This window comes from Camelina sativa, chromosome 12, assembly GCF_000633955.1.
Source record: "Camelina sativa cultivar DH55 chromosome 12, Cs, whole genome shotgun sequence".
NCBI lineage: Eukaryota > Viridiplantae > Streptophyta > Magnoliopsida > Brassicales > Brassicaceae > Camelina > Camelina sativa.
The window spans coordinates 8,545,190-8,560,294 of NC_025696.1; the positions used below are offsets into that span (position 1 = coordinate 8,545,190).

Genomic DNA, 15,105 nt, shown 5'->3' on the forward strand with positions numbered 1-15,105 from the left:
CCCCCCCCCATCGTAATTTTTCATCTCAAATCTCGAATATTATCTCAAACAGCGGAGGTTCCAACCAAGACCGCCGACGCCTTCTCTCCGGCCGATTGTCCCAGCCATCGTCAACACGTAACTAACTCGAATCATTTTCTTTTGTTTATTCATGTTGATTTCTATAAAATATATTTTGCGTCTTATATAAATAAATGTGAAAGATTTAATTTTAATATCATCACTCTTTGATGATACACAGCGAAGCTGAAGATGATGAGGAAGAGAATAAAAAAGCAGCTCGCCGCTTAGCCCAACGTATCGGCGTATGTACAACTTTGTCTCTCACTCTATTTTATTTTCTTTCCTATTTTGATTTCAGTATTAGTCTTAACTCTTAACCATAATTTCCCTGATTTAATTAAATCAAAAATCTTATACATTAGATTACTCTGATATGTATACTAATTGTGAAATGATTGTAGCTTATAACCAACCAGCTTAGTTGTCATCTCCATTTGTTAAATCCAAATGATCAAAGTTGATATGTAGCTTTCTTGTGTTGTTGTTGTTGTTACAGATTGGCCAGGGGAGACCCAAGAAGGAAACAAAAGGTACATGTTTATTATATATTCATGTTACTACATATGTATTTTTACACATACACACTTCTATGAGTTGTGTGATGAAGTATGTATAAAGAAACATCATAGCAGCGTTTTGTTCTTGAAATGTTTTGAAATCTTGCAGCTTCTTCTTCCTCTGAAGTTGCATTCCAGTCAGACTTCTCCTCACTTGCGATAAAGTCGTTTGGGGTTCCTAAAGAAGATGACAAGCGTGGTGGTTCTGATGTTATTTCCTCTTCTTCTTCTTCTTCTTCTGCTGCTGATATGCCTCTTGCTATTATTGCTCGAGAAGATGAAGATGAGGTTCATGATTTGGTTACAAGAAACGAGGATGGCTACGTTGAACCTTGGGTAACTAGAATCTTATGATAGAGCATCTCCCAATTTCTCTTCTGTTGTTTTATGTGACATAAGGTTTGGCTCTATTTTCATTTGCAGGATTATAGAAACTCCTACTTTCCTACTGTTCTTCCTTTGAGAAACCCCAACTCTGGTGATCCAGGTATCTCTCGCTACTTTGCAATAGCTTTGCGGCATTACCATATGTTTTATGTTAAACCTCAATATTCAGAGGTGTGAGTGAATGTGTGTTTACTCAGTATATAGCTGCAATTTTAACTGAATCCCACTTCTTGTGTGTTGTTAGAACTTCTTGACCAGGAAGAATTTGGGGAGTTGGCTAAACATCGTGATTATGATGAGAACATCAACTCAGCAGAAGAACTTGGTCTGACATCGGTAATAAACTTTGTGAACAAATTGGTATTGACGGACATGTGAACTCTTCGCTGAGTTTGACTGATTGTATTTTCTGAGCTGCCTGCAGGTGCAACACTGCAAAAAACAGATGTTTTTCTTCAAGTTTCCAGACTCTCTCCCTGTAGTGAAGCAATCGACAAGAACAAACACCAAGAGGTCGATATCGTCAGCGAGTAGTTCAACACGAAGCAACCCTTTTGAAGGTTTACCAGAAGGTTTCATGGGCAAAATGCTAGTTTACAAGAGCGGCACTGTCAAGTTGAAACTTGGAGATGTCCTCTTCGATGTAAGTCATTTTGTCTCATCATTATTACCTTTTGGCAGAGTAATCATGCTTCTTTCACCATGTATTCATCTCTTCAACTCTCGGTCCTATACATATATGCAGGTCTCTCCAGGTCCAAATGCAAAATTTCATAACGATGTGGCAGCAATTAACACCAAAGGGAGGCACTGCTGTCGCATTGCTTCTTCAGCGAAGCTTGTGACCGTTACTCCCGATGTTGAGTCTCTTTTGAACACTGCTTCGGACATGGAAACACACAAGTACAAGTGAAGGTCGTTCTGGACGGTCCTGTTCATAANTTCTGAGCTGCCTGCAGGTGCAACACTGCAAAAAACAGATGTTTTTCTTCAAGTTTCCAGACTCTCTCCCTGTAGTGAAGCAATCGACAAGAACAAACACCAAGAGGTCGATATCGTCAGCGAGTAGTTCAACACGAAGCAACCCTTTTGAAGGTTTACCAGAAGGTTTCATGGGCAAAATGCTAGTTTACAAGAGCGGCACTGTCAAGTTGAAACTTGGAGATGTCCTCTTCGATGTAAGTCATTTTGTCTCATCATTATTACCTTTTGGCAGAGTAATCATGCTTCTTTCACCATGTATTCATCTCTTCAACTCTCGGTCCTATACATATATGCAGGTCTCTCCAGGTCCAAATGCAAAATTTCATAACGATGTGGCAGCAATTAACACCAAAGGGAGGCACTGCTGTCGCATTGCTTCTTCAGCGAAGCTTGTGACCGTTACTCCCGATGTTGAGTCTCTTTTGAACACTGCTTCGGACATGGAAACACACAAGTACAAGTGAAGGTCGTTCTGGACGGTCCTGTTCATAAAAGGATGTGAAAAGCGTAGAATTGACCACTTAGATTCTGTAGCTACAAACTAATCTTCAACCATGATCGTAAAAACTCTTCTTGGTGTCTACTTTTTGTAGTAAGAGATTCAGTAATTGGGGTACAAGAAAGAAAACTCTTTAACGTTTTGAAACATTCAGAGTTCTTATTATGGAAACGCAACGGAGTGAATCTTGTAAAATGTCAACAATGGAGTACAAAACCGGAGATTATCAAAACAAACCACATCGTGACCTGAAAGAAAGCTAAACAAGTAGTGTCCAAGAGACGACGACTAAATGTATTGTCGACAAATTTGAAACGATCAAGACCTGTTGCAGGCTCTGGAAACCATCACGACCAACAAGACCACAATGGAGAGGAGGACCGAAGTCATCAGCTTTTCCTCAAGCCAATTGTTGAATTTGGCATCTTTCCCCTTCTTGTTAACACCATCGTCATTGTAAGTATTGAAGAGCTCGGTCACAACCTTTGTAATTTTCACAAAAACTTCCGTGGCCTTAACCATTGTGTTGTCAAATACCCACTTTATGAAATCCATTGCTGCATTATTCTCCCCAGGAGTGTCATCTGAACTCTCCTCATCATCTGTTTATACGAAAAAATAGAAAGACCAGACTAGGCAATGAGTTCCCTGAATGAAAAGTCTGTCAAATGAGAGGCTTAGATTGATCAATTCATTGTCCCTAGCTATACCTTGACTTATACCATTGTTGTACAAGTCCCTAATCTCTCGAACAACATCGTTGTTCATCACTGCCTCCCACACTGCTTTATCCGAGGACAATGATACTACCATTCTCTGCACAAAATGTGAAAAGCCCTTCAGTTATATATACCTTATCGATACAAAAACTTGAGCTTAGTTAAATCAAGGAAAGAGAAAAGGAGAAGATCACCTGGACAGATGGTTCGGTACGTAGAAGGTCAAAAGCATTGTAAACCTGATCATAAGCATGAGGAGGCTGTAAGAGTCTTGAATTGCATAGTTGCATAGAAGGCTCCATCCAGTCCAAATCCGATCCAAAGGAAGGAACTTGATGAACCATCCCTGTAGCTATAGGGCTTTGGATTCCAGTTCCACCACCCTTTTCCGGATAACACTCGTATTTGTCTCTAACCAGCTTAGAATATGAACTCCCATCGAATACCCTTAAAAAGAAAAAACAACAAGAGTCAACAATTACTCAAAACAACATGTTCATAAATAAGTAAACAAACGACCAATAATTAGGTACACTCTATATACTACAAAACAACCATGTGGGGTAAAGGTGACACGAGGACACAAAAAGAAACAGTTGATAAGAGTTTTCCAAACCTTGTTCAGATCATTCACATCAAGACAATAGTCACATCATAACAATCATAGAAACACACAGTTCCAAATCAAGAAAAGGGGGGAGAAAAAAAATGGTTACTGCTGGAGAGAAGAGACAGCATCTTGGACTTCATCAACAGAAGGAACAGAGCCGAACAGAGAGTCATCTTCTTCCTCCGAAACCCACTCGAAATCGTCGTAACCACCGGTATTAACAAACGAGAAAGCGCTGCTGCCGAGGCCGCCCCATCCAGAGGTTGCAGCCACGGGGAGATTCAACAGAGACCCCGCAGCAGCAGCCGAAATCGTAAGATGGTTAGAACCAGAAGACGATCCAAGTTTCTGAGCATGGGAAACAGCAGGAGACGACGTGGATGACGAAGAAGAAGAAGCAAAGGGATCTTGAATTCCGCCGTTGGCTACACCGGTCCTAGTCATGGCACGACCAGCGGCGCGTAACATACCTCCACCGCCGCCCATAGGTCCTCTTCCTCCACCAAACATGAGATGAGACGCGATCAAATTGGTTTCTCTTTTTATTTTATTTTATTAACTGACGACGACAGAGGTTTCGTGCGGTGTGTCTTTTGGTCTAACCGAGTGGGGGGGATCAAGTATAAATGGGTCTGTGGTGGAATGATTTTGGCTGCTATTTCTTAGGTTTTGGTACTTTGAAACAGTTTTGGTGGAATCGAGGAAGTGGATAAAGTTATATAAAATGCAAAATGATCTTTTAAAGATTTTCTAAGAATATATTTATGACTTTCCTCAGTTTGGTTTGGTCCTTCTTCTCCACGACACGCTTATCCATTTACTCTGTTTTCTTTTCTCTTTTTTTTTTTTTTTTTGCATTTACTATCATTGTTATAATAGTATTAGTTTTCCATACTTGGATTCTTCTATATCCCAAATTTATACTATCAGTATATGAGTTTCCTAAGAAATATTAGACAGAATAACAAATGATTTGCTACATGGTCTGATTTTTTTGTTTGCATTAAAATCATACAGATATGGTTCAAAATTATATCTTCGAATCTCTCTCTTTTTTTTTTCTTTTTTTTCTTTTTTTTGTGTGTGTGTGTGCATAAGTTACAGAATTTCATATTGAATTGGGGACATATCTGGTTAAAAAGCCTTAAACCAGCACGTAATAGTTTTCGTTTTTTCGGGTTTAGAGATAAACCAAAACATAACGAGTCTTTTTCAATTTGAGTTTTGGTTGCGTTTTCAATTGGATTTTTATATGTTTCATTTGTTTGTTAAAGTCAACATATATTGTATATAGGCGTTTCTGTGTGGCCAAATTAAGTTTAACTTGATATGCGTACTATCAATGGTGACAGGGGTATTAGTAAGTTTATCTCCGAAATATGTTTTCATTTTACAAAGCAACTTATGTTAAGAGTTTTCTTTAAGAAAAAAATACTTGCAAAACTTCTTACTGTATTCATTACTACGTACATCATCGATTCATTGATTTTTGCTGATGTCATTTGTCCATTTCCCATGGCACAAATTCTGAATTTTTTTTTCTTTGTGTACATGTTAAAAATAGTTCGAATAATTTTGGTCCGTTATACATATATACTTACAAGAATATAATCGAGTGCAAAACAATATTGATGCATGTTCTTACTACACTTTTGACAATTTTTGTTTAGTTTTATCTTCTTTTGTTTTTGGTTTAGTTAACATTTGATATTGACCTGAACAATATATATGGTTGTTCACATGCAAAATACAAAAACAGTAATACGAATATTAGACTCAATAGCATGAAAACTCCAAAACCAATTTGAAACTCCAGAAATATATTTCGTACGGAAAAGGAGAAATCAACATAAAAAGAAATTAGAATAGATTTTTGATTTTCTTGAAGATATTCAATCATTAAAATAATGTGTCCTAATCGTATGAATATTCACGACTTCGACTACATGGACACAGATTTTGGCGTGAGGACAAAGACGAGTTAAAATTCGATTTTTTCCACCTTTAATCATCAATCATCATTATCAAGGAGATCATATCAACAATGACATGATATTCATTTTTCCCAATCTTTTGTTTTTTTTTTTTTTTTGCTTCAATTTTTTAGCTCGTCTTGGATTTTGTCAATATTGGGTAGTTCTGATTATGATAAACATCCAGTCCGGTCCCGATTTTACCAATTTTGCCGGTTTTAATCTCGTATCAGACCAGCTAGTCGGACATATCAAACTACAAACCAACAAATACTTCGGTATAATCAACCTATGAAAACCCCCATACCAACAATAATTAGGCTAAAACTCGCAAAAACTGGCCAAAGCACGGGTCAAACTAATGTTTAACTGAACTCTAGCCAATTCAGGTCAGCGCACAGTTACTAAAGTTGACCATTTTTATTATTTGCACCACAGCCACGTGAGAAAACAGAGTTTCTTATTTTCTTACCTTCGTTTATATTTTTTTTTGTTTTCTTACAAAAGTCATTTTAGTCATATGCAATTATCAATTATGCCTAACCGGGGAGACAAAAAGACGTGAGGAAGGGATAGGTCATGCGTGCAACTAAGGGCAAACACACAATATGTTAAAATTTATAATAATGGCGTTGAGGAATGTAATTAATACCAAATAATTAAGGAATTAAGCGATAAACATATACTATGATTAAAATAATTGCAAAAGGGCACCTAAAATAATTGCAGAAAGGGCCTAAACATGATTAAAAACGTAATTATTTAAGCACACACTCTCTCTGTCACACTGATAATGAAGAAAACCCCTCAGGAGTCAGAGAGAACAAAAAGAGTATATACCCAACCCAAGAGTGATCCTTTGACGATTAACATAATTTAGCATGACCAAGTTGTCTCATTTTCTTATTACTTTGTTTTCAAATCTTTTTTTAAGATTCGATTGATGGATTATATAAGTACCCACTGATTGTAGAAGCACCACGAACGTGGGTCTTCTTCCTCGGCTGCCTCTTTTTGTTTCCTTCCATTGATTGCTTTGTGAAAATGGAACCTTCCCCAAATTCGAGATGCCCAATGCTGAATTAAAGAGGCAATTTTTTTTTCATCTTCTTCCCAATTTATGTCTTGGGTTTGACTAAAGTCTCATCCTTTCTTTACCAGGTAGTTTTCAATTTCTGGGTTTTCTTGTTTTTTCTGCTGTCATGGTCCCGTTGATTTGACTTTGTTAATAAGTAAATTCCTCTGCAATTGCATTGTGTGCTTTAAAAGTTGACATTTTTTTCTTAGAAAGTTCAATTATTTTAACTTGGAAGAGACTAGCTGTTTAGCTTCTATGGTCGTTGGGTGTGCTTAATGATGCTTACGCATAACTCCTCCATATTATACTCTTGAGACATTTGTCAATACTTTTGTTACCATTCGCCAATTCTGTTTAGATTAATTGAACATTGGTGGTATTCAATATCCAGCTATGTGAGTAGTTCGAGTATAATTACTGTCTGTTAATTCTCGTTTGCTGGAGAGTTTAGATGGCTTTAGTTTGGCTTTCCCTTTTTTTAGCTGCAGTGTCTGAAATGATTGTAGTGTGCAGGGTTAATAAAAGCAACAAGAAGGAAAAAAGGATAGACAATGAGTAGTAGATCACCAGACAAACTAGCGCTTCCTCCTCCTCCTTCATTGTATACCGTCGTTGTGGCTCTTAGTGGGAGCAGTAAAAACAAAAATGTAGTTACATGGGCGCTCGAAAAATTTGCTCCTGAAGGAAATGTTGGCTTCAAGCTACTTCACATCCATCCAATGATTACTTCTGTACCTACACCAAGTAAAGCTCCAACTTTGACTTGTATCTCTGTTTCTTTCTTGCACTCAGGGCTTCTTGTGTGTTTCCTTATTGGTATATTGTGTAAAAACAACACTGAGACTTTATTTTAACCGATAAAAAGCCTGATGTCCATTTGTTGTTCCTCCTTCTCAAGTGGGAAATGCAATCCCTATTTCCGAGGTACGAGATGATGTAGTAACTGCGTATAGACAGGAAATACTGTGGCAGTCTGAAGAGATGCTTAAACCTTTAACAAAAATGTTCTTGCGGAGAAAGGTATTGTCTCTTACCAGATATCTTATGCTTTTCTTTTTTTTTGTTGGCTAAAAACATAACCTGAAAGTTTCATGAACTCATTGAATTACCTTAATGAAAGGTTGCAGTAGAAGTTCGTGTGATTGAATCAGATAATGTAGCAGCTGCGATAACTGAAGAAGTTGCTCGGAATTCAACAGAGAGACTTGTCATTGGAGGCTCATCGCGTAGTTTTTTCTCAAGGTATATGACCACCGTGCTGCAAGCTTTGTACCTTTTCTTCTTTTGGTTTCTTGTACCAATGAATCTGTTTTGAAAATTCCAGGAAAGCTGATATGTGCTCAGCGATATCAGCTTTGATGCCGAACTTTTGTACAGTTTATGTTGTTTCAAAAGGAAAATTGTCATGCGTCAGACCATCAGACTCTGATGGAAATGCAACTATAAGAGATGATGGTAGCGAAAGGACTGATTCTTCCAACGGTTCTTCCGGTCCCGCCTCAGGTTTATGACTCTACAATGTGTTTGTGTGAATATTCTTCCAGAAATGGTGTGTAGGTCTGATTTTGCTACCCCATTTCTCTTTAGATTCAACAGATGTAATGTCAAGTGGGCGTGACTCTCAATCTCGTGCTCTATCCCTCCCGGTCAGGAGATTGCAACAGTTCCCGGCAATGGGAAGACAAGCATCAGTTCCAATGGAGACGAGTTCAGTTGGCTCGGATGAAACCAGGTGCATGTCTTTGGATGCAGATGAAGCTAAAGATGTTTCGAGTGTAAATAGAAGCAGCACGGATACTACATCACGTTGGACTCCACGGCTTAGAGATTATGAGGAGAGAAAAGAAGCTATGAGTTCTTCTTCTAGTAACCGTGATTATGGGAATGTTGGTAGTAGGTTTAGTTGGACTGGCATGGTGGTTGATACTACTCACTCTCGGGCTTCTCAACAAGCTTCAAACATGTCTGATGCTCTAAGTGAACAATCTTATTCAGACAACCAGGTACTAAAATGGGATTTTTTTAATATTTTCGATTATTTCTTGTGAATCGGAATAACATAAGTTATTTGTTTAGGTAAACCTAAACTTTGAGATTGAGAAGTTGAGAGCTGAGCTTAGACACGTTCAAGAAATGTATGCTGTAGCTCAAACAGAAACCTATGATGCTTCGCGAAAGGTGAAGGCCGGATAATCTCATATATCTTTGCATTTGATTAAACGTATTAGTTTGTGCTCAATACTTTCTGAAAATGTTTCAGCTTGGTGAGCTTAACCAACGTCGGTTAGAAGAAGCCATAAAGTTGGAAGAGCTTAAGCTGAAGGAGTACGAAGCTCGAGAGTTAGCAGAAAAGGAAAAGCAAAATTTTGAGAAGGCGAGGAGGGATGCAGAGAGCATGAGAGAAAGAGCGGAGAGGGAAATTGCACAGAGAAGAGAAGCCGAGAGGAAATCAGCACGTGATACCAAAGAGAAAGAGAAGCTTGAGGGCACTCTGGGGTCTCCTCAGCTGCAATATCAGCACTTCACTTGGGAAGAAATTATGGCTGCCACTTCATCATTCTCAGAAGAGCTGAAGATCGGAATGGGAGCCTACGGAGCTGTTTACAAATGTAATATGCATCATACAACCGCAGCTGTCAAAGTTTTGCATTCTGCTGAAAATGGTCTGTCCAGACAATTTAAGCAAGAGGTATGGAAGTAGGCTTGCACAGTCGTTTTAAGACATTTCGGTTTTCTGTTTTCATTATGGAAGTTTTCTGATTCTAGTTTAAATTCTTGTGACAAAGGTTTTCTCTGTTTTAAGAAGCTACATATAACCTCTTGGTCTCTCTATTTTGCAGCTTGAAATATTGAGCAAGATTCGGCACCCACACTTGGTTATGCTTCTAGGAGCGTGCCCGGAGCAAGGAGCTTTAGTTTATGAGTACATGGAAAACGGTAGCTTGGAGGACAGATTGTTCCAGGTCAACAACAGTCCGCCACTGCCGTGGTTTGAGCGGTTTAGGATAGCTTGGGAAGTCGCAGCGGCTCTTATCTTCCTCCACAAATCAAAGCCTAAACCGATCATTCACCGTGATCTAAAACCTGCAAACATCTTGCTTGATCACAACTTTGTCAGCAAAGTTGGGGACGTCGGACTCTCAACGATGGTTCAAGTCGATCCNAAGATTCGGCACCCACACTTGGTTATGCTTCTAGGAGCGTGCCCAGAGCAAGGAGCTTTAGTTTATGAGTACATGGAAAACGGTAGCCTGGAGGACATACTGTTCCAGGTCAACAACAGTCCGCCACTTCCGTGGTTTGAGCGGTTTAGGATAGCTTGGGAAGTCGCAGCGGCTCTTGTCTTCCTCCACAAATCAAAGCCTAAACCGATCATTCACCGTGATCTAAAACCTGCAAACATCTTGCTTGATCACAACTTTGTCAGCAAAGTTGGGGACGTCGGACTCTCAACGATGGTTCAAGTCGATCCTTTATCTACTAAATTCACAGTATACAAACAAACAAGCCCCGTAGGAACGTTATGCTATATTGATCCTGAATATCAACGAACGGGAATGATATCGTCGAAATCAGATGTCTACTCCTTTGGAATGATTGTTCTTCAGCTTCTCACAGCAAAACCGGCTATCGCATTGGCACATTTTGTTGAGAGTGCAATGGATAGTAACGATGAGTTTCTCAAGATCTTAGATCAGAAAGCAGGAAACTGGCCTATTGAAGAAACCAGGGAATTGACAGCATTGGCTTTGTGTTGTACAGAGCTAAGAGGGAAAGATAGACCTGATTTGAAAGATCAGATTCTTCCGGCCCTCGAGAGCCTTAAGAAAGTAGCTGATAAAGCAAGAAACTCACTTTCCGGGGTGTCGACTCAGCCTCCCACTCATTTCATCTGCCCACTACTTAAGGTAACTAAATTTTACACAAACCTTCTTCACATGCCCAAATCCAAAACAAATGTTTAAGAGGCTTTTGTCTATACAATACAGGACGTGATGAACGAGCCATGCGTTGCAGCTGACGGATACACATACGACCGTCGTGCAATAGAGGAGTGGCTTGAGGAGCACGACACATCGCCGATGACAGATTCACCGTTACGTAGCAAGAGCCTTTTGCCCAACTATACTCTTTACACAGCCATCATGGAGTGGAGGTCACAGTAAGCCCAAAAATGTATAGCCTTTTTCTTGGTATATATAAAAACGGCAAGATGTTCCTTCCCTTCTTCACGTTTTTTTTTTGTGGGTTCGGTTTAAATCATCATGAATACTACTAATGTTGTATATAATTGCATCTCTGATATGACGGATGTTGTATAAAACAGTAATGAGCAATATGATCATGTTTGATTCACTAATAATGGTATCCACCATTCGTTTAATTTGCCTCCAAATATTAGGACTCAAAAAGCATTGCCTTTTGTTTGTTCCTTCTTTGTGGTCTTTTAGGTACTTTTGAGGGGTCTCTCTCCTCCTCCTCCTCCATTACCCAAAAAGAAACAGAACAAACTCTTTTCTCCGATCATCCTCATTTCTCCCATTGAAAAAAAGGACTTGAGGAGAGGTGGGAGAAAGAAAGGTTTTTTACTGTTTCTAGGGTTTCTTTATTCCATTTTCTCATCATTGGAGAATGGAAATTTCTTCTTACTGTGTTCTTCAAATTTTCGCCTGAATGTTCAAAAACTTCACCTTCATTAGATTCCCTCAAGACCCAATTGCAAAGACTTCACCTTTTTGTTCTCTAGCCTCTCTCAAATTGATTTGATTTGTTAATCTTGTATACACAATGCGGATTCTTGTGAATCATCATCTCCTTCTTCTGTTATCTCTGCTTCCTCTGGCGGCGTTTTCCGAAGAAAACACCACGAGCTCGTACCTCATCCCACGGCCATTGATCTTTGAGACCCAGCAGCTCAAGAACATCGAAGACGACGACAATGATGTCAATCTACTGCATTGCACGAGCTGGAGATTCGCGGCGGAGACGAACAATCTCGCTCCTTGGAAAACGATTCCTGTTGAATGTGCAGACTACGTGAAAGATTACTTGATGGATAAAGGTTACGTCTTTGATATGGAGAGAGTCTCCGAGGAGGCTGAGGTTTATGCTAGCAGCTTCGAATCTAACGGTGACGGCAAAGATGTTTGGATTTTCGATATTGATGAGACGTTATTGTCCAATCTTCCTTATTATCTGGAACACGGTTGTGGGTAAATTTTATCTCAACTCTTTCATATTACAAAGTTTGGTTTTTTGCATTATTTTGTATATGAATGTGTCTTTTAAGATTTGAGATAGGTGTTTGTTGTCGGGAGGATTCACAACTGTTTGATATATCAATCCCATGACATTGTAGTAACAGTCAAATGTGAATCTGTGTTTTCTTTTACTGATTACATATTTAGTAGTATATTTCCTCTGTTTTGGGAATTTTGCAGGTTGGAAGTTTTCAATCATTCGAAGTTTGATAAGTGGGTGGAGAAAGGGATAGCACCTGCTATAGCACCAAGCTTGAAACTATACCAAATGGTTCAAGATATGGGTTACAAAATTATCTTGCTTACAGGGCGGAGAGAGAACCACAGGGTTGTCACTGTGGAAAACCTGCGCAATGCTGGTTTCCATAACTGGGACAAGCTTATTCTAAGGTAACTTGGGCCAAAGTGTGTCCTCCAATAGTACAATGTAGCTATCCAGATTTTTTATGCTGATCATGGTCTTATCTTGGATTTGGATGATCGACACATTTGTTTTGCTGCTTATTGCAACAGATCGATGGATGATGATCACAAAACAGCGACCATATTCAAGTCTGAGAAGAGGGATGAGATGATGGACGAAGGGTATAGAATCAGAGGCAATTCAGGTGACCAATGGAGTGATTTGTTGGGTTATGCAATGTCAGAAAGGTCCTTCAAACTTCCGAATCCAATGTATTATATTCCCTGAAGGGGAAGAAGACTCTAATTCGTTTAATCAGAGAGAACAATTCAGGTGACCTTGAAGCGACCTACTGTTTTTGAAGTTTGGGTTGTCATGTAATCACTTGCTATATGTACTGCTTGACTGCATCAGTTTCAATGATTGAGCTGGAAAAGTTTATGCTTAAGAGTCGATACTATAATTATATCTCAATAATAATAGAATTATCTAGTACATAAAAACTACAAATTGTTGACACAAAAATATTCAATGAAGAACACACCATTATTTTCCCAACTTATATTTAGATTTTAGAAACCAACTGAGGTATATGCAATCTGACAAAATTTTAGTTATAAAGTGTCTGTTTTAGTAATCTCAATGTAGAGTAACGCTCCCATACAACTTATGACTGATCAAGTCATAAGAAATAGACCCATAATACAACAAAATATAAAGAACATAGAAAGAAGGATCAAACATTAAATTCACAAAACAAGATCTTTACTATATAGACGTCTCCACTTACAAACAAAACCAAATAAAGTACAACATGTAACGTTTACAAAATTACAATAAGAAGAAGAAACAAACAAACATGGTACCACTTAGACAAAATAGCAACACATATAAAACATAGGATTTACTTATTAAAAAAGAAGAAGAGATATATAGCTACTCGACATCGCTGTTTTTATTACCTTCCCCCTGATCAAATTCCAAACACTTTATTCCTCATAAACTCTAAGACTCCACGACATCGGATAGCAGCGGGCTAATTTAAGTAGTGTGCTGAGTCCCACGGGTACGGTCACGGTCATGTTCCCCACCCGTATGCTGTTGTCCGTAGTACTGAGCTCTGTCTTTCAGATCCTGAGCTTTGCTTCCCAGCTTCATCCTTGCACTGTCCAACTTATCTGACCCCTGTGGGTGCTCTCCCGTTGCGTACCTATTGGCAATCACATGTGCATCATACTAAGCATTCAGCTATAGCTAGGTCAGCTTTTGTATTTAATCAACCAAATTGATCCAACAATACTTGAGGCTACTTGCCTAGAATTTAGGTTTTGTTCATGTGACAATTGATCCAAAGCTACTAGCTGAACACATGCATGAACGAAACTCATAATTAATGGAATATGGGGATGAATGTGATCTTACCTGTAAATCCAAGAGAAGACGGTTATAGCTGCAATGCCAAACCCACCAGAGGAGAGAAAGCCGGTGATGAGGAGTGCTACGGTGATGAGAGCCGGGACTAGGATTGGGCTGAAGATAACGAGCAAAGGAGTTGCAACAGTCAAAGCAATGACTGTTCCTACAAGGGTAAGGCTGGAGAGGACAAGGAGGGAACCACCAGCTGTGACAGCAGTAGCAGCTTTAGCAATCTGCCTAGACTTGGAGTAGTCTGATCCTCGTCCCATCTGGTACTGGTCTCGGCCGCCCATCATCTGGTACTGGTCTCGGTCTCGGCCTATCATCGGGTACTGGTCACGGCCGATGATATCGTGATGGGTTGTTCTAGCTGTATCCGCCATTTTTGCTTTTCTTGTTGGCTAGAAAAGGAAAAAGAAGGTACTGAAAATGTGATTGATCTCAAGAGAGAGGGATGTGTATATATTTTGGAATAGGAATGAGTTGCCAAATTGTTTACATATATGAAGAGAGGGGACGAGAGTCACGTGTCAATGGCGTCATCATGCAGTTGTACGCCACCTGTTAATAGCGTCACCATGCAGCCGCTGCATGTGTAAACGAGAGGGGTCTACTTGAGGACACGTTTGTTTTTTGTTTAGTTTACTTGGAATGTGGCGTTGGCAATGAACCGAACGCAAAACTTAAAATGGACTGTTGGGCTGGTTAAATATGGGTTCGGGCCTTCAATGCATTCCTCCGACACAATTTAAACGACCATTATTGGCAAATGAGACATCAAATAATGAAATGAAAAACCCCTAAAGGTAGAAGAGGAACGAAATTAAAAGAAAGTGAGAGGCATAATATAAGGACGATTTTGCTCTTTTAGTTATCGGTAAAAAACCATCATACCCAAAAACGATATTCATGAGAGGTTTTTAGCTCTGTTATACAAACGCAAATTTAAGCTTATAAAATATGTATTTAAATACAAAACAAACTCGACTAAAACTTGTGGCATAAAAAAGGTTAAAGGTTTGTGTGATAGGGTTTTTACTAAATCACCACCTTATTGATGCATGTTCTTGAAGAGAAGAACAAAATTAAAAGCCAAAGTCAAAAAAAGTACACGTCTTTACTTTAACCTACACTAGCTAAGTTCATTATTTTGGG

The 15,105-nt window shown here is 39.1% G+C and overlaps 6 protein-coding genes across 7 annotated transcripts in view; 4 read left to right on the forward strand and 2 right to left on the reverse strand.

Annotated features, from left to right (window-relative positions):
* Positions 1–1,938, forward strand: part of LOC104730922 — a 2,109-nt gene extending 171 nt beyond the window's left edge. Inside the window, exons 2-9 of the mRNA XM_019234218.1 lie at positions 53–117; positions 242–305; positions 560–593; positions 730–956; positions 1,044–1,107; positions 1,252–1,343; positions 1,432–1,650; positions 1,753–1,938. Coding sequence (XP_019089763.1) covers positions 53–117; positions 242–305; positions 560–593; positions 730–956; positions 1,044–1,107; positions 1,252–1,343; positions 1,432–1,650; positions 1,753–1,920 — 933 coding nt within the window. The 3' untranslated portion in view covers positions 1,921–1,938. The remainder of the gene's footprint in view (positions 1–52; positions 118–241; positions 306–559; positions 594–729; positions 957–1,043; positions 1,108–1,251; positions 1,344–1,431; positions 1,651–1,752) is intronic.
* Positions 1,956–2,639, forward strand: LOC104730921. The gene is made up of 2 exons (XM_019234219.1): positions 1,956–2,185; positions 2,288–2,639. Exons 1-2 carry the CDS (start codon positions 1,988–1,990, stop codon positions 2,453–2,455), a joined length of 366 nt encoding a protein of 121 aa, XP_019089764.1. The 5' UTR covers positions 1,956–1,987; the 3' UTR covers positions 2,456–2,639.
* Positions 2,630–4,521, reverse strand: LOC104730920. Of its 2 annotated transcripts, none has more exons than XM_019234217.1 (4): positions 3,926–4,521; positions 3,404–3,656; positions 3,201–3,306; positions 2,630–3,089 (listed from the first exon to the last, which is right to left on the reverse strand). In XM_019234217.1, exons 1-4 carry the CDS (start codon positions 4,327–4,329, stop codon positions 2,809–2,811), a joined length of 1,044 nt encoding a protein of 347 aa, XP_019089762.1. In that variant the 5' UTR covers positions 4,330–4,521; the 3' UTR covers positions 2,630–2,808. The 2 variants fall into 2 exon arrangements, with proteins under 2 accessions (XP_019089762.1, XP_010448467.1); XM_010450165.2 differs by having other exon boundaries at positions 2,630–3,092; positions 3,926–4,520.
* LOC104730924 (U-box domain-containing protein 35-like) lies at positions 6,597–11,224 on the forward strand. The gene is made up of 11 exons (XM_010450168.2): positions 6,597–6,953; positions 7,384–7,614; positions 7,769–7,890; positions 7,991–8,112; positions 8,195–8,373; positions 8,458–8,873; positions 8,947–9,048; positions 9,131–9,559; positions 9,711–9,833; positions 10,143–10,778; positions 10,860–11,224. The coding sequence occupies exons 2-11, from the start codon at positions 7,422–7,424 to the stop codon at positions 11,034–11,036; spliced, it is 2,499 nt and encodes an 832-aa protein (XP_010448470.1). The 5' UTR covers positions 6,597–6,953; positions 7,384–7,421; the 3' UTR covers positions 11,037–11,224.
* Positions 11,318–12,982, forward strand: LOC104730925 (acid phosphatase 1-like). The gene is made up of 3 exons (XM_010450169.2): positions 11,318–12,083; positions 12,312–12,521; positions 12,645–12,982. The coding sequence occupies exons 1-3, from the start codon at positions 11,659–11,661 to the stop codon at positions 12,820–12,822; spliced, it is 813 nt and encodes a 270-aa protein (XP_010448471.1). The 5' UTR covers positions 11,318–11,658; the 3' UTR covers positions 12,823–12,982.
* LOC104730926 (oleosin 18.5 kDa) lies at positions 13,273–14,444 on the reverse strand. The gene is made up of 2 exons (XM_010450170.2): positions 13,957–14,444; positions 13,273–13,744 (listed from the first exon to the last, which is right to left on the reverse strand). The coding sequence occupies exons 1-2, from the start codon at positions 14,331–14,333 to the stop codon at positions 13,576–13,578; spliced, it is 546 nt and encodes a 181-aa protein (XP_010448472.1). The 5' UTR covers positions 14,334–14,444; the 3' UTR covers positions 13,273–13,575.